Source organism: Epinephelus fuscoguttatus, linkage group LG20 (genome assembly GCF_011397635.1).
Source record: "Epinephelus fuscoguttatus linkage group LG20, E.fuscoguttatus.final_Chr_v1".
NCBI lineage: Eukaryota > Metazoa > Chordata > Actinopteri > Perciformes > Serranidae > Epinephelus > Epinephelus fuscoguttatus.
Genome location: NC_064771.1, coordinates 21556637 through 21581957, shown reverse-complemented (window position 1 = coordinate 21581957; position 25321 = coordinate 21556637). Strand labels below are relative to the sequence as shown.

Genomic DNA, 25321 nt, shown 5'->3' with positions numbered 1-25321 from the left:
AAAAGTTTAGTTTCCACTGAAGGAAATGGTTTTAATGGACAAAATAAACAGGAAGTCAACGTGTACGGTAGTTACATTTCTTTTGATGTATTCTGATGTTTTCTAAATTAAAAAAGCAGTTTTATTATAGTTAAATTTTATATAAAGACTACAGTTTTCTTTATTTTGCGCAGTACAGTTGTTTATCAAACCTGATATGTCTGATAAACTGCGGAGTTTGATTTAAATGTGACTGTATTTGCATGTAAATATGAATATGAAATCTGGCAGAACCTGACGTAGGGCCGTGACGTCATTACGCACCTCGGAAACTCTGGGCTGAACCCACTTTCGTTTTATGAAGTTCTCCGAGGAATAGAAACTTGGCTGAAACCTTTGGAGAAGGAAAACGACCCACTATCAAGTTGTGTTCAACAGCTAAGCTGACGTAGCTTATAACAGACGAATGACAGTGTAAGTTCATGCTAACGTAACGTTACTAAGTTGAAACTAGCTAGCATTTTTCAATGAGTTTTTGACGCTAAGCTAATCAGACAGCTAACAAGTTGGATGTAACTTAACGCTAGTAACGTTAACCCGGTGATTAAACTAGCTAGCTTTATATTTGTTAACACTGCTTTTAAACCGTTTGAGCAGAGTTGGTGTGAGCAGTAATGAGGAAGGAAGGAAATGAAGCGAAGTTACAGTAATGTTAGCCATAATAAAGTTGTTACAACCGCATAATGTACAGTAAGTGCGTCAAACCATAACGTTATTCTACGTGTGTTTACTACAGATGGCTGCTGAGGAATCTGATGTGCCAACTGATCTTGGAGCTGAAGTTGAGGAAGGGAAGCTGACTGGAGACGTAACTGACGCCAAACCTGACCGCAGGGGGAGATTTCTATTGTTTGGGTATGTGACTTCCTCTTCAACATTCCTAGTAGCTATATTTAAACATGGAAAGCCACATAGTTTGGTCCATACAACGTTGACTTCAAATTCACTGTTAGAGACCAGGTATGACAGTATGCATTTTTTACTGTCGTTTTCACTTTCATTATTATTCCCTCTCCAGTTTGTGTCTGAGAATTGATTATTTCAACACAGAGTTAAGCACAGTGAGATAATGTAATTAGTACTTTGCTGTATTTACACCAAACTTCCCGTCTAATTCTGATGGTTTTTACACATGGGTTTGTGCATATATCATATATAGCCTGATTTATTTAACATTTTATTCCTAAAAACATGGTGATAACTGATTTTTTTAATGGCTGATGACAATATTTTCTGATTTACGGAGTGAGAAAAAGAGATATTAGATAGTTTTGCAGATTAGTGCGGATTTAATTAGATAATGCCTCATTTGTGTATATAAACATAACATTACTGAAAACTGGTAATACAAAAAGTAATTGTCTTAATGCAAGTAACTGCCATGGTGATATTTATTAGCTAAAAGTCTGCAATGTCATCAGATTGCCCTAAATACTGTTTTCTGCTGATAACAGGTGTGTGGTGGTTGTTGTAATTCACACCCATGATGCAAATACTATTAGGACAACTACACCGACCATTTTATCATGGTGTAAATAAACAAAGAAACATGTAGTACATACAGTGTAGGATAATGTGACAGCTGTTAACACATCCATTACAGGGGGTCTGCAGCTCCTTATAAAGTCTTAAAATGTCATAGATTCAGTTTTAAAACAATAAGGCCTAAAAAGGCATTAAATAGTATTAAATTTGAATTTGTAGACAACTTAACAACTACAAACATTATGTCTAATTTCATTTATACATCTTTTAATATCTTTTAGTGAAAATGAGTGAAGCCTTTCTATGTAAAAGTCCACATTTCTAATATATATAAAATTCTGTCAGGGCGGCACGGTGGTGTGGTTAGCACTCTCGCCTCACAGCAAGAGGGTTGCCGGTTCGATCCCGGGCGTGGGAGCCCTTCTGTGTGGAGTTTGCATGTTCTCCCCGTGTCAGCGTGGGTTCTCTCCGGGCGCTCCGGCTTCCTCCCACAGTCCAAAGACATGCAGATTGGGGACTAGGTTAATTGGTAACTCTAAATTGTCCGTAGGTGTGAATGTGAGCGTGAATGGTTGTTGGTCTCTATGTGTCAGCCCTGTGATAGTCTGGCGACCTGTCCAGGGTGTACCCTGCCTCTCACCCGACGTCAGCTGGGATAGGCTCCAGCCCCCCCGCGACCCTCAAGAGGATGAAGCGGTTAGAAGATGAATGAATGAATGAATGAATAATTCTGTCATTTTACTTCATTCTTACTCTTACCTGTTGGCAAAATGTAGAGGGAAATGTAGGGATGCTTAAATCCCAGGTAAGCATTGCCCATATCCATATTTTAGCATAGTGATTCACATAGTTGAATTACATATTTTGCCATTTTTGTGTAGTTAACTTCTGAAACTACAACCAGATTTGGGCCACAAAAGTATAGGAATATTTTTTATTTTTATGTTACCTTTGCATCTCTATTGCAATTGAAGCCCCAGTAATAGGTTATAAGGATTATTACTATCTATTAACACATGTTCAAGGAAGTTGTTGCATGCTCTTGTTGAAGTTACGTGGCTCACTGAGTAATCCTGCTTGGTGCAATAACACCACGTGGACTCAAGCTTCTGAAGGCAGGTGTCTGACTGATGGACGTTTAATACAAAACCAAAGCTGACATGCCTTCCACTTTCACATAAAGAACGGGGTCTTTTTTCTTTTGGCTTAGGACCTGTAAATAAGTGGGCACTTTATGTGATGAACTCAAATTAGTGGCATTTTTCGCTGGCATGCAACTTATAGTATTAGGATTTTTAAAGTTTTTAAAACTATTTTAAAGCTTTAATAAACCAAACTAGATTCTTCCAGTAGCTTCCCTAACACTGTATACAATACAGGCCAAAAGTTTGGACACACCTTCTCATTCAATGCGTTTTCTTTATTTTCATGACTATTTACATTATAGATTCTCACTGAAGGCATCAAAACTATGAATGAACACATGTGGAGTTATGTACTTAACAAAAAAAGGTGAAATAACTGAAAACATGTTTTATATTCTAGTTTCTTTCAAAATAGCCACCCTTTGCTCTGATTACTGCTTTGCACACTCTTGGCATTCTCTCCATGAGCTTCAAGAGGTAGTCACCTGAAATGGTTTTCCAACAGTCTTGAAGGAGTTCCCAGAGGTGTTTAGCACTTGTTGGCCCCTTTGCCTTCACTCTGCGGTCCAGCTCACCCCAAACCATCTCGATTGGGTTCAGGTCCGGTGACTGTGGAGGCCAGGTCATCTGCCGCAGCACTCCATCACTCTCCTTCTTGGTCAAATAGCCCTTACACAGCCTGGAGGTGTGTTTGGGGTCATTGTCCTGTTGAAAAATAAATGATCGTCCAACTAAACACAAACCGGATGGGATGGCATGTCGCTGCAGGATGCTGTGGTAGCCATGCTGGTTCAGTGTGCCTTCAATTTTGAATAAATCCCCAACAGTGTCACCAGCAAAACACCCCCACACCATCACACCTCCTCCTCCATGCTTCACAGTGGGAACCAGGCATGTGGAATCCATCCGTTCACCTTTTCTCGTCTCACAAAGACACGGTTGGAACCAAAGATCTCAAATTTGGACTCATCAGACCAAAGCACAGATTTCCACTGGTCTAATGTCCATTCCTTGTGTTTCTTGGCCCAAACAAATCTCTTCTGCTTGTTGCCTCTCCTTAGCAGTGGTTTCCTAGCAGCTATTTGACCATGAAGGCCTGATTCGCGCAGTCTCCTCTTAACAGTTGTTCTAGAGATGGGTCTGCTGCTAGAACTCTGTGTGGCATTCATCTGGTCTCTGATCTGAGCTGCTGTTAACTTGCGATTTCTGAGGCTGGTGACTCGGATGAACTTATCCTCAGAAGCAGAGGTGACTCTTGGTCTTCCTTTCCTGGGTCGGTCCTCATGTGTACCAGTTTCGTTGTAGCGCTTGATGGTTTTGCGACTCCACTTGGGGACACATTTAAAGTTTTGCAATTTTCCGGACTGACTGACCTTCATTTCTTAAAGTAATGATGGCCACTCGTTTTTCTTTAGTTAGCTGATTGGTTCTTGCCATAATATGAATTTTAACAGTTGTCCAATAGGGCTGTCGGCTGTGTATTAACCTGACTTCTGCACAACACAACTGATGGTCCCAACCCCATTGATAAAGCAAGAAATTCCACTAATTAACCCTGATAAGGCACACCTGTGAAGTGGAAACCATTTCAGGTGACTACCTCTTGAAGCTCATGGAAAATGCCAGAGTGTGCAAGCAACTTTCACATAAGAGAACGGGTGGCTATTTTGGCTTAGGACCTGTAAATAAGTGGGCACTTTATGTGATGAACTCAAATTAGTGGCATTTTTTGCTGGCATGCAACTTATAGTATTAGGATTTTTAAAGTTTTTAAAACTATTTTAAAGCTTTAATAAACCAAACTAGATTCTTCCAGTAGCTTCCCTAACACTGTATATATGTATATGTTGGTCTTTGATATTTTACTAGTGATTCTTGCCAGTTGTTATTCTTTTATGTGTGGTTAAGAAGGCTGTGTATAACCAGATACACATGATTTGAGTATTTTGCAGCTGCAGTCATGTTCCACTTTCCTCTGAGTGTGGTTCTCTACCACTGTGGTTCAGTGGCAGGATATATTTGTGTGTGTGGTTTGTCCCTTTGTCCCCATCTTCACCCTGGGCGCTGTTTTAGTGCGATTTTTAAAAGCATTTTTGCATATATTACTCTATATTACTGTATTATAATTGCACTTTTTCTCTTGTGGTGGTTGTAAAACTGTTGCTGTGGTCTTATATCACATCCACATGAACATATTGTACACAAACGCTTATATATTATGACATATTTATTAACTCAAACAGTAGGGTGAACATCCCTATTAAGCCCACCAAATACTGCCCCAATTTAAAGGTTCAGTGTGTAGGATTTAGGGGGGTATATTGGCAGAAATGAAATACAGTATAATAAATATGCTTTCTTTAGTGTATAGTCATCTGAGAATAAGAATTGTTGTGTTTTTGTAACTTTGAAATGAACTGTTTATATCTACATAATGAGCGAATCCTCATCCACAGAGATCCTTATGTTGAATTGCCGTGTTTCTATAGCTGCCCAGAAGGGACAAAGCAAACACTGGCTCTAGATAGGATCATTTGCATTTGTGTGTCAGCCATCGTAGCAAGTGCAAGTGGGCTTACATGTTACATGGGCTTTACAGGGGCGTCTGCCCTACTTATGGGCTCCTTGCAATACAAAGAGCCTTCACATTAACTGTACCTGTACACTTTCAGTAAGATTGACCATTCTTTGTACGTGAGTGTGCCTTTGTTCCTCTCAAGCCTCAACTCATCAAAACGTAAAAAAATAAATATATAAAACACATGTCCTTGATTTGACACAGAAACCCAGTTTTGGATGGCCTAATTAGAGTAATGGGGCAAGGAGCGTGGAAAGGATTTTAAAGTCAATTTTGGGACTGATGTCAGTCCTCAAGTGGCTGCTCAAAATTAGACTGTACTGCAGTAGAGTCTAAAATTGCAGATATGTGCACTCAGTGTGATATTGTAGAGTACGGGCCATTTAAGAATGTCTTGCGCCTGATTCTGTCTTTTAAAAGTGTGACACTGACTCACGTGAGCGAGTAGCCTCTGTTTGTTCCAGTTTGACTCACAAGGTGGCACTGTGCACCTTTGCAGCGGAGGAACATTTGTCCACTGTTCTCCCAGACACCATGAATGAACATGTCTCACATTTATATTTTACTCCAAGCTTCTTTTATTTAAAGCGTAAAATAACAAAATTAATTTTATTTTAAATGGATAGAATTGCCTCATTAATTAGGATGTATTGCCATATTAAGAAGACATATTAAGAAATGATGTCATCTGCTGAATGATGTGGTTTTTCTGCCACTTAGTCAAAGTTGCCTGACAGAAAATATAACCATCATATTTAGAGGTATTTCATAAAACTGATACCACATTATCTTGTCCCATCCTCATCCACCATGTTGCATCACCATGTTTCTACTGTACAGTTGCTCAGGAAGCACAAACCAAACACTGGCTCTAGATAGGGCCACTTGCTTTTTTTGCGTCCGTGACTAGCAGCATCGGGAAAACACAGATTTTTTTTTTTTTTTTTTTTTTACATTAAATCGCTTTTTCAGTGTTTTTACCAGTTTAAATCATCTGGAGGACGCCTCTTCAGATAATTGAAGTACTGGTAAAAACCTCTTGAACAATGAACACTGAAGGAATCTTAACCAAGACGTTTCAACAGGTTGCAATCTGCAATCCTCACTGCTAGATGCTACGAAATCCTACGCTTACTTCTTTAAATCCAGACCACAATTACTAATAACCAAGACTTCTCATTGGTTATTTGTAGTGTGTTAAGGTGTTTAGCAAAGCGGCTGTTTTCTCAGTGATGGATGTTTTTTTTTTAGTAGTACCTTTCCAGCTCTAAAGTTGAGGCAATCAGGCACTCACAGTATGTAGTATGTCCGTACAGGTGGATTCTGTGCCTGTCAGCAGAGGAGCAACTTGTTGCCCTGTCTGACCTCAGCAGGGAGCGAGGCGCAGGGGCCATGTGTGAATAGGCCTTTAGAAAGCACTGGTGTGGTGGCAAGGCTGCTGACTCAGGGGGCTCACAGTGCGCCGCCCCTGTCCTCAGCACCCGCTGGCCCAGTCAGGTGTCCATCCAGTACAGAGAGCATGTCAGTATCCTAGCACACAGCCAAAAATTAAGCTGCCAGGTCTGGAGAAACATACTCTTTTTTGGGGGAAAACAAAAGAAACGAGACAAAACCAACGCATTTCAGATGCAGAGTGGCGTAGCGCTTAATGACGAACCCAGGTAAGACTGACGCAACCGCCTCATATTCCTCTTCGCCGTCCTCCTCTACCTGCTCCTCTTTCTGCCATGCCCAGCCCACAGCAGAACAGAGTTGCAGCTCTTTGCCCACCCTCGCGCGATTGTTTGGTACAGTATGTTGGCACAATTTGGAGGTGGGAGGGGGGCTTGAAAAAGTTCTGGATCACATGTGTATTAGAATATGGCTGGGCTGCCACTACACTGCGAGTGTATGTGCATGAGACTGTTAGCGCGCTTTGCCGTGTATTGTTCCCGTGCCGGAGTAACTTGATGACTAGGCTCTTCTGGAACAAGCCTGGATTTTCTGAGCCCCCAATGGGCCACTGTTGGCTTTGCTATCTGGATGCATCTTTTAAAGAATGGAAATATGACAGGTCTGTGAGAATTGTCACTCGTGGAAGATTAACTCACTGACGTGGTTTTGATTTTTTAAATATCTGCCGTAAGCAAAAATGTTCTAGTTTCTTCTTCAATCGGATGGTGGATTACTGCGACCAAATTTGGCTGCGACATTAATGCCTTATTTGAAAATGTATGTACTCTTTGGTTGCTGAGTAAGTGGATCGGAGTGAGTCAGTTTCACGTGGTTTTCTTGCATTTGAAGTCTTGGCATTAACTTATGTTGAAGTGATTGTTGTGTGAAGGAACATTTGGGCTTAAAAGACATCATCAAGTCAGTGTAAGAATCAAGAATATTGTCTTAACGTTTCTCTTTGGCAAGACGCTGCCATGTAAGATAAGAATTACCATTGTGGAAGTTAAGATATTGAGTGGCTTGTCCATTTCTTAAATTCATTGTTATTTTAATTTCTATCACTGTTCTTTTTTACTTGTTGTTTAAGTTGGTTGTGTAAGGTCTAAAAGACACTGATGGAGGAGTAATGATGTGGATGTGATTTGTGTGTCTCTACTTTATTTCCACACAAGTAGCAGCCTTTTCAAAAGATCAGCTGAATGCTCTAAAGTAAAAATATTTCAGGAGTTTAATGCTACATTTTAATTTTTAACAATGCTGCCATGAAGTAACTGTCCATGTTTTCCATTTTCATTTCTCTCTGACTCTGTTAGTAAGAAGAATAAGGATGGCCAGACGCGGGAGCAGGACTACTCTTCTGAAAGCCATTACAGAATTGTTTCACCAACATTCCAGTATAAGATGAGCCACCAGCGAGTGGGCAAGTGCATCATCATCAACAACAAAAACTTTGATGAAAAGACAGGTACAGAGAGCACGTTGCACACCTCATTCAGTCTTACAGTTTTATTGCTTAAAGAAGAGTGTGTGTTCTAAGCAGATTGTCTTGGCAGGGATGAATGTACGCAATGGCACGGACCGAGACGCAGGTGAGCTGTTCAAATGCTTCAAGAGCCTGGGCTTCGATGTCTGCATCTACAACGATCAGACGTGTGAGAAGATGGAGCGTCTTCTCAGAGAGGGTGAGTACTGAAGGAAGTCCTCACACTGTTCTTGTTTCTTTCATGTGGGTAAGTAACAATGTGGAACTATTGGAGTGCGGACAGGGCTGCATCATATGAGGAAAATATGCAATAACGTTGTTGAATATCAGGATATTACTTGTGATAAATACACAGATACTAGAGTGTACTCAGTTTTCTACCAATCCCAACAAATAGACTTGAAAACTACTTGCTACGATAGCTAAGATAGTGGACAGTGGAGCACAGGCATGCCTTAAAAATCTCTTGAATTTTATCATATGTTCAATTGCCACTTTGTTAGGTACACCAAACTTAGTGCAGTCTGATCCAGTGGTTCGGCATTGAATCCTATAGGGTTCACACAGATCCTTAAAAAAGCATTAAAAGCACTAATTGGTATTATAGTGTATTAAATCGACCTTTTAAAACTCTTAAAAATGCTTAGACGTGGAATGTAGGATTTTATTTACTGTTTTTTATCCCTATATGCATTGTAACGTGTCAAAATGATTGGTTAACATCTGTCTTTTAAAATTAATTACCGAATGCCTTTTACATGAATGTCATGCAGATCAGGCTCATATTTTGTTTCTGGCTGCTCAGAGCAGAGAATCCACTGTCTGCTAGCTAGCTGTCGCTTAACCCGCATTTAATGAATATTGGCTATTTAACCAAGATCTGGCAGCAAGGCTGAAATCGATACAAGCTGTGCATATGAGGCTCAGTGTATTTTATGCAAAAAGATTTTTCCAAACTTGGCACAATAGGTATCAAGGTAGTGGAATCCCACATGCAGAATGAAAAACACAAAATCGCTAAGAAACCCGCCATAATATGTTCCCCAGAATTCTTTTTTATGTTACAATAAACAACATCTGGGGAAATGATAGATGTCAGTTCATGTTTTTCAAGAGGCATAAAAAATGTTTTTGAAAGTCCTAAATCTAACTTGCCTTAAATTGAAGGAACCCTGTCTTTCCACAGTGAAGGTTAAAATGTTCAGTTGTTGCTGATGTTGTTTTGGAGAGTTATTGATTCACCTCCATGATCATTCAAGATGCTCTGGTTTGTGCTGCTGTTCAGTTGTATTGTGTTTCATTGGGATGAGAGCTGTGTCTGACATTTAATCTACTCACATCGATATACATTGGGCGGACAAACACATCCCAGTATACACAATACAATTCAGCATCACTCCAAACAGAAAAGCCTCCAAATTCACCACAACAGTTTCAACAATATTGATCATTCTCACCTCCATGAAAGCAGGGTTAATTAATAGGGGAAATGAGAAAATGTTTCACTTTGAAGTAAAGGCAGGCAGGTTCACTAACAGAATTGCTTTAGTACTACCAGATTCCTTTAATTTTTAAAAGTTTTAATATATGTATGCTAGAGAAATTGACTCCCCTTCAAGTTACAGTGTTACATCTAAATGCTCAGGTTGGTTGCAGGACTCTTTATGACTGTTACAGTACTGTGTTACAGAGTTAATGACAAGATGTATAAGTCACCTCTCAAGCCATATGACCTTGGGAACACCAACAGACTGATACCAATATGAACGTAATAGTACTTTCTTAATAGAGGTTATAATTAAGCTGCAATCTCATATTCTTTGAATGAACAAAGTGATGATAAACTCCAGACTGGACCATTAAGTTACTGACATTCTTCATAAATTTAAAAGTTTAATGAGGCCTGAGCCGAGCTAAAAGTTGAGTGTTTGTCTATGTGTGTGCTGGTCAGCCTCGGAGGAAGACCATAGTGACAGCTCGTGTTTCGCCTGTATCCTGCTAAGCCATGGTGAGGAGGGCATGATCTACGGAACAGACGGAGCCATGCCCATCAAGTCCATGACCTCACTGTTCAGAGGGGACATGTGCAAAAGCTTAGTCGGAAAGCCCAAACTCTTCTTCATCCAGGTAGGAATTTCCCAAGACTTTCAATCATACATTTATATGAGGGTTGAATGAGAAAAAGAATGTGTCTTTATCAGTTCTTTCTGTTGACAAGACAGATTAAAATGGCTCTCAGTTTCTCCCTGTGGACAGATGTGAGCTGTTGTGTAAAAGTTTGCTCGTCTCAGCTTTTAAAAACAGTTAATTTTTAATTGCTTCACCAGGTCATCGTTGAGAAAGCTACTCAGGATCACAATGAAATGTCATTTCATTTACTTCACCAGGCTTGCAGGGGTTCCGAATTTGATGATGGTATACAGACAGATTCGGGGCCGCCAAACGATACCCTGGAGACGGATGCAAATCCAAGACATAAGATCCCTGTAGAGGCAGATTTCCTCTTTGCCTACTCCACTGTGCCAGGTAAGCCAAGTTTTACTTTAATGTTGTTATCGCCAAATTAATGAATGTTTGAAGTGAAAGTGTTCTGGGTACCTGTCACAACAACTCGCCAGAATAAATGTTGGCATTGTACGTTACTGCATTTGTACATTATTATGTAGCGCAGTGGTTCCCAACTGGTCCAACCACAGGGTCCAGATTTCTTCTTAGTCATTCAAGTTGTTTAAGGTCCACACAGTTAAACAAATTAAGTGTCACACTTTCGTTTGGCCATGTCCTTGAGCTAGTTTGCTTTCTGGCAAGTGTCTGTCCATTAGTCACTCACTATACAGCAGGACATGGCTGTAGAAATTCACCGTACTTCAAAATTAGATGTTTTTTACAAACTTGACAAGTTTGCGAGTCACTTGCAGTCCATTCAGATAGACTTGAGACCCACATTGGACTGCGACCCACCAGTTCGGAATCACTGATGTAGCGGATACAATGAAACTTAACAATTCTTTATGTTTCGACAAAATTGTGGTTAACATGTTATTAGGTTAAGGCACAAAAACACTTGGTTATATTCAGGAAAAGATGTTTTGGCTTAAAATAGCTTTTTTTTAGCACTATCCTGGCTAAAAAACAGAGCAATATCTTGGTAAAAAGCAACCATATTCATGGCGCGAAATAAGCAGGAAACACAGCGATGTCTTGTTATATTAAACAACCGCTTTTGGTTGAACTATCCCAGCAATGTCTCAGTAAAAAACAACCACTTTCATGGCACAATCCCTGGTGGAAATGCCACAATGACTTGCTAAAATACAACCACTCTCTGTGGCACTATCGCAGCAGGCAACGCAGCGATGTCTCGGTAAAAAAACAACCACTTCCATGGCACTATTCAGGCGGGAAATGCACCAATGTCGCGGACGCACCAACAACTGCTTTTGTGGCACTATCCCTGATGGATACAAAGCAATGACCAGCTCAGTGGCCTAGTGGTAGAGTGTCCACCCTGAGACTGGGAGGTTGTGGGTTTAATCCCCAGGCTGGGTCATACCAAAGACTATAAAAATGGGACCCATTGCCTCCCTGCTTGGCACTCAGCATCACAGGTTGGAATTGGGGGGTTAGATCACTTTAGAAATGTCAGTATGATGTGTATGAAACATACAAATGTTAAGTATCCTTGGTTTGCAGGAACATACAATGCTAATATTTTCCTCTGCTGACTGGGCCTGTCACATACCTGTGCTGGATATATTGGTAAACAGTCTCCTAGGAACCTAGCTTCAAAGTTTCATTGCTGACTCATGTTGATTTTCCAGGGTATTACTCATGGAGAAACCCTGGGCGCGGCTCCTGGTTTGTCCAGGCGCTCTGCAACGTCCTCAATGAGTTCGGCAAGCAGCTGGAGATCATGCAGATCCTGACACGGGTCAACTACATGGTGGCCACCAGCTTTGAGTCCTGGTCTGAAGACCCACGCTTCAGCGAGAAGAAGCAGATTCCCTGTGTGGTCTCTATGCTGACGAAAGAACTGTATTTCAACTGACCGCCAGCTGAAATGACTGTACTGTACGACACCGCTGACTGACTCGACTGACCGACTCGACCGACTGTTTCAGGTACCGACTAAGCGGTCAAAGCATTCAGGGATGATTCAGGCCCAGCAGGACACTGCACATTTGGAGCACATATGACATTTTGCATGTGTAGTTGGGCCCGAAAAACAGGCACTCCGTGAAGGAAAGAAAAAAATATTTACAGTGGCACTCCGCGTTCATGTGTTGATGGTGAAACTTCTTCCTCTTCTTCAGGTTATTCTTCGGAATAATGGCGTCACATTTGATCTGATCTTTTCTTTGACAGGCATTGTGAAATATTCATGTTACTCCACCGGCCCGGAAAATTTGCTGCCAGTTTTTTGTGGGTTCGGTGGAATCATATCTGAATATGTGTCTCTCCATTTTCCAGCATTGGTAATAGATGCTGAAAGGAAATGTACAGAGCAGTCAGGAGTCCTCGGGCTAAAAATGGCTCTTGCATTTATTACACGAAATGGGTTATGAATATTTGAAGTAATTTACATTTAGTGTTCTGAGAGAAGTCTCTCTGGAAATAGATCATAAACCTGCCTAATGCAGTCCAGTGCATTTGTGCAGTGTACAATACTCTGTCACCATTACACAGGAAAATAAATTGGAAACCAGGTTTGAAAGCCTTTAGAAAGTCTATAGAAATCCCCACTTGAAAAGCAGACAGTGATTACAAACCTTTTAATTGCCATAGGAGACACAAGGGAGCTGCTTTAATTACAAACCCTGTCTGATGCATTGTTAGAGGGGGGAAAAAGCATCTGGAAAATGGATCACATCATTTTCAGCTATCTGTGTTTCCACGTTTTCAGCCGTCAATTGTCGAAGACAACAGAAAAAGACAACACTCCTCTGAGCAGAAACACGTGACGACGCTTTTTGCCAAAGGCTCAGTGTCTCAGCCTTCCTAGCAAGTTTAAGTCGGTAGCAGCACGCTGGCATCCTCAGGTTCTTTAATGTCCCATGAAGTGGGTTAATGTCATGTTAAAGAATGTCATATACGTATGGCTAGGAAGGTGTGATCTTTTTGCTGTGTAGTGATTAGTTTCATGAGATTTTGGGTCAAGTGCATAGTACATAGTCCACTCCTACAAAAGCAAGGATTATTTGCAATTTGCCAGTTTTCACAGGCCGACGTCGGAAGACTTCACTTGCTTGTCGTTACACTCCAAATAAGTGAAGTTTGTGTAATTGCATATAATCAAAATGACGCAGTTGTCTTATTAGTCAGGGTCCAATGAAACAGTTATGAATTTCCCTTTTTCAGTCTTTGAATTTAGACATTCCTCTTTGATAACTTTAACAGGATACATGCTGTAGGATACACTTGAAAGAAGACTTAAAAATGTCAAACACTGTGTCATAAACTTGGGAAATATCATAGTGTAAAGCTGGACTAGGGCCCAAAGCACAAATGCCACATCATTTCACTGTATATTAGTGTTGTACATTGTCATTACACACACTACACTCTGATAAGAGGCACTCAGCAATGTCTTTCTGTTTTTTATTTTTAAAATCCATCTTTGATTTCCAAAGATTTAAACACCCAACTCATAAAAAAAAGAAAAAAACATTTATTTTATTTGTAAGCACTTAGTGCACTTTTTAGGAACAGTATTGCATAATTTATCCAATGATTGAGTTTTGTGGTAAAATATAAATCTTTTTAATCCGATAGACATTTGCTGATGGTCATTTCAACTCACACAAAGTTTGTTTCTGCAAATATGCTGTTATCGTGCCAAAGTCTGTCAATCACAGAGGCAGCTATTACTGGTGGTGACAAGTCTGAACATACACAATCCACATGTCCGCAAACACACACTCTCATTGTTGCTGCAATGTTTTTACATGATTCACATGACTACATGTGTCAGTAACTTAAGGGGGAAAAGTTCAGCAATAGCTTTAACGTGTCAAAATATTTCCCCCTTTTCACTCCTTGTATTTTTTATCAGTTGTTTTTTTTTTTTATTTTGATAACACTATTACATAAGTGTGATCAATACTGGCTTAAAGGGACGGTTCACCCCAAAATCAAAACTACATATGTTTTCTCTTAACTTTAGTGCTGTTTATTAATCTCGATTGTTTTGGTGTGAGCTGCGGAGTGTTGGAGATATCGTCCGTAGAGATGTCTGCCTTCTCTGGAATATAATGAAACTAGATGGCACTTGGTTTGAGGTGCTCAAAGCGCCAAAAAATACATTTGAAAAACTCAACATCAGTGTCTCTTTCCAGAAATCATGACTCGGTTACTCAAGATAATCCACAGACCTTGTTGTGAGAACATTCAACTGAATCAAGTGTGCATCTACTCGTGGATGAGAGGCTACTGCTAGCTCACCTGAGCTAGTTAACGTGACAGCTTAGCTGGAGAGGACGCCATTAATGTTTGCGTCTTGCGCTGTCACAAGCACAAGTCTCCTATCCTTGAGTAGATGCACACTTCCTTATGTGCGATGTTGCAGTTGCAGGTGTTGGTTGGTAGAATGAAAATAATATTTCCGACATGAAACTGCTCACAATAAGGTCTGTGGATTATCTTGAGTAACCAGGTCATGATTTCTCTAAAGAGACATTGCTGTTGTATTTAATGTATTTTTTGGCATCTAGTTCCATTATAATGAGAGAAGGCAGACATCTCCACAGCTGATATCTCCAACACACTGCAACTAACACCAAAACAATTTAGATCGATAAATAACACAACAGGTAAGAGGAAAAATATGTATTGCTGATTTTGGGGTGAACTGTCCCTTTAAGTATGAGACATGTCCCATTCTACACCCAGTGCACTTGTCCAATACAGCCACAACTCTCGACACATGGATCTCTGATCAGTGATGTGGTGCCCAACCTGTGCTGAAAGGAGTGTTTGCTCCACTTGTTTTGCATTGGAATTGAAGGAGGGGAGAAAAAAATAATATATATATTTTTAAGGGTAAAATTTTAAATGCTTTCCGGTGTTAAATGCTGTTGTCCTCAGGAATATATTTGAAAAGATTTGGAAAAAAAATGAATGAATGAATTACATTGAAAGTATAATCTGGCCCAATTTTCTTTTTAATTTGGGGCAATACCTTGTTTAAATATCTTCAAAACAGACGAATGCTTATGTAAACATTTTATTGTATTAAACATAAAGAATTTATTCTGTAATGAGCTGTCATTTTTCTTGCACATCCGCAAACACAGATCACATTGAAAGACATTTTTTTTTTACACAAGGAACATGTTTGTAATATGGTTATGAATACACTAAATATCACTTTAAACCAATATTGAGAACAATGAAAACTTAATAGGTTCATTGGTAAAAAATAAAGCCCAATAAAAAGCCTTTTAGTTTAAGTCAAAGGATAAGGCTTGTGTTATTTCTCATTTTTTTCGTCAACTACAATGATGAAAACCAAAACCAACAAAGATTGCTATTGTGAACTCTTACTTGAGCAAACGTGTATTCATCCACAGCTGAAAATAGTCCCTAAGCAATGCATAGTTTACCTCTATTTGGGTAATAATTGATACAGTGCCCTGCAGTTTTAGAAAATTACCTTATTATATATATGTAACAGGGTCAATCATACAGCAGTAATATGTGTAACAAAGTCAAATGTACATGTTTAATATTAAGTATTACAAATATGTTTTGCTTTACCTGACTTGCTTCGGCTTCTGAACTCAATATGTGGAACGTTTAACACAGTTTTTTTACCTCTACGTTCACCTCTGGGGGTACCCCACCCTTCTGCTGCTGTGCTCTGTGGGAGAAGGGCTCGGGTTTGTATGTTTGTTTTATTTTTGCCACTTGCTGTCACGAGAGGAATAAATGGAGATCGCCTCTGAAGATATCCACAGGTTGGGCCGCTTTATATCAACACAATGCAGACATTATTACAGCCCACTGGTTACATATATATGAAACTAAATCTGTGCCCAAGATTTACAACTTCAGTATGACACAATGATCTTGGGGCCGAGAGCCACAGAGAGAGTGGGAGAGTTCAAAAGTATTGAGAGGTGGACTAACGACCCAGTCACCAGAATAAATGAAGGCATTGTACATTAATGCAAACCACAGATGCATTATGCAGTGAACATGCTCAAACTACTTTTCAACAATGCTTTGTTTAACACATGGTTAAGTTTAGGGACAAAAACCAGTTGGTTATGGGTAGAAAAAGATAATGTTTTGGCCTAAAATACCCATTTTTGTGACACAATCTTGGCAGGAAAAGCAGCAATGTCTTGGTAAAAAAAAAAAAATCACTTTTCATGGTACTATCCCTGGTGGAAAAACTAGAGAACACCCATGTTTGGTGTCTAAAAGCAACTGAAAACACACTGATGACTCACCATAAAACAACCAGTTTTGCTGTTTGCTGGTCTCAGCAGTGCTCTGCAGTTTGACAGGTGTCTCGCCCAGGTGACACACCATCCACCATCTTCTCCACCTTTAGATGACAAAATCAGCTCATATACGTAGCTACGTTAAAGTTAATATGATACGTATGAAACACACAAATCTAACATATCTGTGGTTTGCAGAGACGTACAATGCCAGCATGGCACGTCCAGCTGGTAGGAGGCCCCGGGGCAGACCCAGAATAAGATGGAGGGATTATATATCTCATCTGGCCTGGGAACACCTCCTCCCTAAGAGGAGCTGGAAAGCATTGCTGGGGGGAGGGATGTCTGGAGTTCTTTGCTGAGCCTGCCAGCCCCAGATAAGCGGATGAAAATTGATAGATGGATAGATGGACAATGCAAGCAATTCTGACGACTGGCATTTGGCATTTTAATAGGATTTGTTGACAACAGAACATCACCAGCTTTATCCTTTAAATTCAATTTGCTAAGTAATAGTAGACACATCCAACTTCTTGATGAGTGTTAAAAAGCAGATCTATCTTATGAAATAATTGTATCATTATTTCTTAATTAAAGGCCTCTCTTACCAGCTCAACATCTGTTGCAATTCCCTGATTCGTCATAGCATTTAAAATAAACATTTAAAAAGGAACACTTTGCATGAGTATGAAAGACAACATGTCAGCTTCACTATATCCACTGAAAAGAAAAGCATGATTGACTGGAAATGACCCACACCACCTGTGAATCAAAAATAGAGATCACTTTAAAATGTCCTTTAGGCAAATTTAGACAAGCCTGACACGCACAGCATCCTGAACTGATGACAGTGTCACCAATTATGTCAGATCAGGCAGCTGATGCGCATGCCCCACAGCGCAGTGCATTCCTGGCTGTCACTGCCCCTTCCTTCCTGTCCCACCTCAAAGAACAGGAGCTGATCGGGAGGCATCACAAATCTTAAGGGACGTCCAGTTTGTGCCTTCATTGTCATGCCCAGGACATAATGCTTGATGCAGGATGTCAGTGAAGGTCCCAGCGCTGAAGCAGTAGAGGGGGGTCATTGTATCAGCTCCCAGAAAGCACACCAACCCCCCAGGGAAGCTGCTGTAAACCCCGATACGAGTGAACTGTTTTCCTGTCAGCAGAGGCAGCTCACGCTGAACACCACCGTGCCAGGCTGTGTAGTCTCCGTTAAAGTACTCCACACACCACGACTCTTTGCCTCGGCCCAGCCACGAGTCCTCGTCGCGGCCCTTGCGTGGGATGCTCGGGTAGGTGAGCCCCAGCTCCCAGTAGGTCTTCCCACTCACATCCACCTCCCAGTACTGGCGGCCTTCGCTGAAGCCTTGCTGGCTGACGACATTTAGGGTGGTGTCAAAGCGGGAGGGAGTCTCTGGGACATCCTGCCAGGTGTCTGTGTAGGTCACTGAGTCACCTTTGGGAGAGATGATCAGCTTGGGGTGAGCGGTGTCGGCGTCAAGGACAACATCTGCGGCGTCTGTGTAGCAGATATCAGAAGGATCAGTGTCATGTCCTTCCCAAAACTAGTTGACAGTAAGAGCTGGAGGCTATATATGTCAATCTAGAACTCACAGGTCTGAAACAGTCTCTTGGTGACAGGAACCTGGGATCTGATGAACAGCAGCAGGTTGATCGTGAGACTCAGCAGTTGTTCGTTCTTAAACTCGTCCATTTGAATCAGGTCAGGGTCAGTCAGCTTCAGAGTCTCAGATACTCTAATTTCAGACAGAGCTAAAGTTTAGGTGCTTGAAAATTCAACTTGTAGCAAGCTATTATTTCCTGAAATGCTAACGTACCTTTTTTCTGTTTCAGCATTCTGTAGATGATGATACAAACACAACACAGTTAGGTGTGAGACAGTACGCCCTGTAAGCTGCATGAAATTTGTCCTTTGTGTTTACCTGTGTTTTCACTTGGGCATCGACGTTGGACAGCTCCTGGTCCAGCTGCTGAGTGAGGTGGTAACACTCCTCTATCCTGTCCTCCACCAACTTCTCTGAGGCCTCACACTCTGTGTCCAGCTGGGTCAGTGTGATGTGAAGATCCTCATCCAGGACCTTCTTCATGTCTTCGTACTTTTTCTTGATTTTCTCCTTCACTGCATTGGTCTTTTTCTGAGGTGAAAGAGCGGTGGGAGTTGAAACAACATACTACAGTGTATGGGCAGCAAAACCCACTTTGAGGACCACTGATGTAATCACCTGTGAACACGGTAGGGCTACAACCAAGGGCGTAGGTTTCGTTTCAACACTGAGGAAGAAACATATGAAACAGGGAGGTTTGGCCAGAAAATTTAGAGCATCAAACACTTTTTTATAATTACAATTTTATATTAAAATTTTTATACACCAATCTGTGCCTTTTCTACATCTATTTACGGTGTAAACATCTTTAATTTTGTCAAAATAAAGTCCTCTGCTATTTTAATGTTTTACTAGAAGGTCAAATGCACATGTTCTAAATATTAAGGAGGGCATGTTCCCTGAGTCCCCCCTGAAATCTACGCCTATGACTACAACTGATTATTTTCATTATCAGTCAATCTATCAATTGATGTCTTCAGATAACTTGTTTTGCTTTATCAACAGCACAAGAGCACAAATAATCACTTTACTCTCACATAAGATGAAGAAAAACACAATTAAAAAGCTTAAACTTGTAAAAAAAAAAAATAAGAATTACAGATTAATTAAAGACTAATTGAGTAGCTGACTATTTTCAGTTCAGTTTTAGATCACAGTATGTTACAGTAATTGGGTACTAAAGTACTGTTCATAAGAACACTTTTGAGATAAAAGAGAGAGACAACTGGTTGTTCTGTATATACAAACATTGATCAAAATCTTGTGTCAGGTGCTCGTGGAGAATGGGAAACAACAGGATCGACAGGAAGGCAATCCAGACACTCCGAAAAAATATACAGGAAAAACAAGGAGGGAAATAATTAAAAGCCTTTATTGTTGTGGCTGAATCATTTAAAGAACCAACATGTTTCGACCACTGCAGGTCTTCGTCAGGGCACTGAAACATACAACGCAGGTATGACAGCTATGACAAATCACAAATCATGTTTCTATTGGAGTGCCTGGATTGCCGTCCTGTCGATACAGTTATGAGGTATTTGTACTCTACTTGAGTATTTTAATTTCTTGATATCATACGTCTACTACATTTGGGAAGCCAGTTGTGTACTTTTTACTCCATTTATTTTACAGCATTAGTTCCTTTGCAGATTCAGATTATTAGTTCAAATATAACAAAATAAAATTATGCATTATTATATTAAATAAAGATAAAACTTTATTGATCTCTTGGTGAAATTCACAAGCTAGCCAGTAGTATATATAGTAAGAAAAAAATTAACCCCACTTATACCAGCTGCAAATTTGTTCATTTTATTAGTTCATTAAAAATAGCCTATATAATATTCTGAAATGGGCCATTCTGCATAATAAGTACTTTTACTTTTTGTTCTTTGAGTGTATTGTGATGCTAATATTTGTGTACTTAAGTAAGATTTTGAATGCAGGACTTTTACTTTTCATTGTAACTGTTTTTATGGCATTTTTTAGGTAATCTGTACAAAAGGAACACAGCACATGGGCAAACAGTAATAAAAAGAACAAGTAGGTGAGGTAAATTACTAAAAACAAATCAATGGTAAGATCAATAATAACAGTAAAATGGACAAATAAGAGAAAATAAATTGAAATAAATTAAATACATAAGTAGATAACTGAATATAAACTAAATCAAGGGGGTGGGGCTAAAGGCCCTATTAAGTCAATCTGGCACATGGAAGGTTATTAAAGTAATCCAGGAGGAGCTGTTACGCCTTGTAGTATTTTTTTAATAGATCCCTGACTGCAATATCTCAGCTCTTCTAGCTTTAGGTGTACCCGACGGGCATGTGAAGTTGGAGCCCTGTTCTTCCACTTCAGGAAAATTAATTGGCTGGCTAAAAGGGACGCAAAAGCCACAGATTGGCTACTTGAAAGGGACGAGCCTTCTGGACGAGTGAATGTGGTATAGGGTAAGGGGTCGCGGATTGTCAGGTCTTATCAGGTCACCTAATTCTCAATTCTTTTCCCCAAGCACCCTTCAGATGCTTTCGAGGGGAGCTGTTGTATTGCTACTTTTACTTAAGTTACAGATCTAAACAGTTCTTTCACCACAGGTTGGGCCCACATGCAATAATCAAAGTGTCTAGACAATTAGTTTTCATGCAGCACAGAGTGCAATAAATAAAAATAATACAGTTTAACATGAAAAAAAAAGCTTTGTTGATTGAAGAGAACAGCAAAATAGAAAGCTAGGATGACCCAAACAAGCAGTAACAAACAGGCCGAATAACAGAGATGTTCAAAAGTGCATTTCAGAATCCATAACTCATTTAACCTTGAGGCGAATGTGCTACAGCGGCACAAGGACATGCTCTTTGTTCCACCACTGGGAGCTACAATCAGATTAGACAAGTGAAAAAAATCCTGTCAGGTCACACAGCCACGGTGATTTTAGGACTCCTGGGATGTTTTGGAACATCATGTTTACAGACAGTGACACTGATGGAACAGCTTGGACCAAGACTCCTGTTTGTTGATTTAATCCACAAAAATGCAACAACATTCATTTAATTTGAGCTCGTCTCAAAGTCAAAGTTTCCACCATGTTGTCCCACCATGTTGGGATTTAGCAGGCGTTGAATAGTACTAGCCTGCAGGCTAACAGCAAACTGAAGGTACGAATATTTTAAGTCATGACAGATGTCAGCCAGCAATTTGTTCTGTGTTGTGCTTCTACTCACAGCAGAACAGCAGGTTATTAAATGGTGTGATATACCTACTGTTATCTCCACCTGCTTAGCTGCCAGCTTCTTCATCCTGTAGGCGACGGCATCTCTCTGTCTCTGCAGGTGCTGCTGATGTTTCGAGAGGATTTCCTTTGAACCACACAAATAAAAACGATGAAGAACTGCAGGTAAAGTGAACAAAAGGCTAAAGGTAGTGGGTCTTCTCAAAAACAACCCAGAGTGGAAGTTCGTACTCTATGTGTGGCCTTCTCTCCTACCTTACTGTTCATTTCCTGTGTAGTGTAGATTAAACTCCACTGACAGGTTGCAACACGACTGCGAGGGTTTTTATAGGCCTGTCACAGATGTGAAGGTTTTGTTGTAGGGGAGGGGGGAGCACAGAATGGCGGCCTTGTCTGTGTCTGTCCTGGTGCTCTTGTAGACACGTGCTTTGTTTTATTATGGTGGGAACATGAATCGGAACTTTGAGGACGGGAAGAAGCAAACAAGGTTTTGGGCAGAGAAGGGCAAACAGACCATAAGCTCTATTTATAGTGCGCTGACACTGACCTTGATGTTTGTGTGTGTGTGTGTGTGTGTGTGTGGCCAACATAAACATTTGAGGAAGTTTATGAGATACTGATGTTGCTTTTGTGGCTCATGGATAATTTATATACAGAGCTTTATCACCAGCGCACAGCGTGATTGAAGTGCATCTCTTACCCTGAGACAGCAGAATTAGCCTTGGCAGATGTCTCTTTAAAATTCTTACCGTGACCTTTATGACCTTTTACATGCATAGCACAAATGGCCCGCGCATTCAAGCAGGGGAGAATGCAGGCACGACACAGCAGGGCCACACAACTCCGACTGAGCGCTACATCGACTGTGACTGACACGCACATTTGACTGCTGCTGTTTTATCCCAGTGTAGCTGTTGAGATTATGTGTTCTTATTTTCAGTTGTTTCCTATTTTATTGTCTCTCATTTGAGATACTTCACTTCCCGCCTGTGTGATTACCCTTCTCGCACTGATTTGTTTCATTACCATGCCAACTTTGTGTATTTTGCCTGTGTCATCCCTTTTGTCTGTGCCAGCTTGTCTTCACTGTTTCAGTAAGCGCTCCAGGATTCACTCCTTGTATGTTCCTTATCATCTTTATTTTGATTTAGTCTCTTACTTTTTGGAAACTATCTTGATTTTCTGGACTGACTCCTGTGTGCTGAGATCTGATTCCTCCAAATAAATAAATTAAATAAGTATTTCACAACTGGTAAGACGATCATTTCATAAAACCACACATACTACCCGCATTATTATGATACCAAGCTGGTTGAAAATTGGTGAAGTACCCCTTTAACTTTTTATAGTGTTTTTGAGTCGTGCTTTTGAGTCCCTCATTCGTTGTTGCCTATACTTCCTGATAGGTGCCAAGTGGTTATCAGCAGTGTGTGGCTGTAACGCGTTACCAGTAACGTGTAGTAGACCCTACGACCCTATTACACTTGTGCAGTGGTGTGTCTGTGTAACTCTGCAGTTACACATCCAAAACACAAGTCGGCGGTGGAAGTTTCTGTTAAGTGCTGTAAAGTTTAATTGATTCAAAACACACATTAAACACACATTAAATATGGCTGAATATAGACAATTTCAAACACAAGTACAAAAATTGGCTATATATTATAACATTCACAAACAAACACTTGTCTTTATCTGGACACATTTTCCCCACAAATACAACATGCTGACGTTATTAGCACAAACCTATGGCATTTTACATGGTATAAATTAGCCTAGCAGCTAGCGACCTCTTCCTCTTCTCATATAAAACCAGGGACAACAGCAACATTTAACAAAGGTAACGGTACATAATTTGGCTCCGTTACAACTCACAGGGTTCATTGACAAACCAACTGTCTTATACTAAACGTTTTCCAAGCAAATACAACATGCTAACGTTATTAGCACAAGCCAATGGCATTTTACATTGAATAAATTAGCCTACAGGCGATCTTTTCTTCTTCTCATATAAAACCAGGGACAACTATAGCATTTAACAAGGTAAAGGTACATATAGTTTGGCTCCGTTATGGTTACAACCCAAAGTTCACCGACAAAACAACTGTCAGTAAAATGTATTTTTCCAGTAACGAGTAGTGTAACTAATTACTAATGAAATTTCAGTAATAACATTACAGTTACTCCGAAACAAACAAAAAAACGTTAGACCGTTTTAGTTATCGTCGTGCAGCGCGCGCTCCTCGTAAAGCAGCTAGCTAACTTAGCTAGTTGGATAGCTAGCTAGTTGGAAAGGTTACCTTAGCGGCTGGAACTGTTCCCGTTACTTTGGTTTTGTCAGGAGGAAAGATGACAAGAACACTGTTGCTGCAGGTAGTCCGACTAAAACTTTTTTTTCCACTGCAAAAAAAAAAAAAAAAACATAGAAAAAACACGTCCCAAACGTCTGGTCTGAAACACCTCGGCTACTACAACCGACAACATAACAATGTGAAGCTCCAGGAAATACACCCCATCAAAGGGCTTGGGAAAATACTGGTCACAGGCAGCAGACACCCCCAGGTAAATAGAAGCTAACTAGCATTAGCTACACTTAATGGTGATTACCCTGACATCCAGACAGAGGCACACATCTGAATTTTGGGGAGATATGCAGTTACCAATTTTATGGGGTGTAACGGAAAAGTAATGTAACAAGTAGTATAACGAGTTACTGTTGGCAGGGAGTAATAAGTAAGGTAATGTTAATATTACCTTGAACTAATGACTAAGAAGAAATCTGGACCCTGTGGCTGGACCAGTTGGGAACCACTGATCTAAAGTGATTAAACACATATCTGACTGACATTTAATTGAACTACTGCTGACTATCTCTGAAGGGGTAGTTTAGGTGACAGACACATTTGTGAACTGGTAAACGTACTGAACCTACCATAAGTCACCTGTGTGTTTTGAGGTCATATTTATTTAAGTTGCTGCCCCAGCAGCACTCATCAGTCTTCATGAGATGTCAACCAATAAGCCATCTGAAGTCAAAAGCTGGCATCAATCTTTTCTTTTGTCTCCACAGCTCTTGAATGTGGTGCCTTATTATTATTAGTTGTTTTTTTTTTTCTCACAAAGACATTTCACTCAACATTGTTTGGTTCCTGAGTGATGTTTTTGGCGTGGGCTGAGGTGTTGCTGTAACACAAAGAACTTTTTAAGCCCCTGTATTGTTCTTTAGAGCAGGTGGGTCATGGTCTAAAAGTGGGTCACGGGTCCATTCTGAATGGACAGCAAGTTTGTAAAAAAACACACTTTATTGATAAGTACAGTAAATTTCGTCATGGTCAAACGCAAGTATGACGCTGCATGTATTAAACTGTGAGACCTCAAATTGATGACTAAGGAGAAATCTGGACCCCGTGGCTGCACCAGTTGGAAACCACTGCTTTAGAGGTTCTGTTCTGGTTCTTCATCTTAAGTTTACAACCAGAAGAATCAAAACACTACATTAAAATAGCCTACAAACTGTGACTTTCCAAAACACAATACGTCAAAACAGTGGCTCTCATCCTTTTGCCCCCATGTGCATGAACTATATTGCAATTAATAAGCATCCATCCATTTTCATTTGATTATCCAGGGCCAGGTTGCGGGGGCAGCAGGCCAAGCAAAGCACCCCAGACGTCCCTCTCCCCAGCAACACTTTCCAGCTCCTCCTGGTGGACCCCAAGGCGTTCCCAGACCAGACAAGATATGTAATCCCTCCAGTGTGTTCTGGGTCTGCCCCGGGGCCTCCTACCAGTGGGATGTGGCCGTAACACCTCTAACGAGAGGCGCCCAGGAGACATCCTGATCAGATCACTGATGA

At 40.4% G+C, this 25321-nt stretch overlaps 2 protein-coding genes across 6 annotated transcripts; one reads left to right on the top strand and one right to left on the bottom strand.

Moving 5' to 3' along the window:
- The first annotated feature begins 293 nt into the window (after positions 1 to 293).
- On the top strand, positions 294 to 15412 carry casp7 (caspase 7, apoptosis-related cysteine peptidase). The gene is made up of 7 exons (XM_049562942.1): positions 294 to 453; positions 776 to 894; positions 7995 to 8146; positions 8235 to 8363; positions 10116 to 10291; positions 10552 to 10690; positions 11986 to 15412. The coding sequence occupies exons 2-7, from the start codon at positions 776 to 778 to the stop codon at positions 12210 to 12212; spliced, it is 942 nt and encodes a 313-aa protein (XP_049418899.1). The 5' UTR covers positions 294 to 453; the 3' UTR covers positions 12213 to 15412.
- Positions 14149 to 23937, bottom strand: si:ch211-28p3.4 (zinc-binding protein A33). 5 transcript variants are annotated; one of them, XM_049562941.1, is made up of 7 exons: positions 23766 to 23786; positions 21496 to 21595; positions 18858 to 18906; positions 18558 to 18770; positions 18453 to 18472; positions 18229 to 18371; positions 14149 to 18133 (listed from the first exon to the last, which is right to left on the bottom strand). In XM_049562941.1, exons 4-7 carry the CDS (start codon positions 18720 to 18722, stop codon positions 17556 to 17558), a joined length of 906 nt encoding a protein of 301 aa, XP_049418898.1. In that variant the 5' UTR covers positions 18723 to 18770; positions 18858 to 18906; positions 21496 to 21595; positions 23766 to 23786; the 3' UTR covers positions 14149 to 17555. The 5 variants fall into 5 exon arrangements, with proteins under 5 accessions (XP_049418898.1, XP_049418896.1, XP_049418895.1 ...); XM_049562939.1 differs by having other exon boundaries at positions 21500 to 21595; positions 23766 to 23784; XM_049562938.1 differs by lacking the exon at positions 18858 to 18906 and having other exon boundaries at positions 21500 to 21595; positions 23766 to 23937.
- Between the last annotated feature and the right edge of the window lie 1384 nt (positions 23938 to 25321).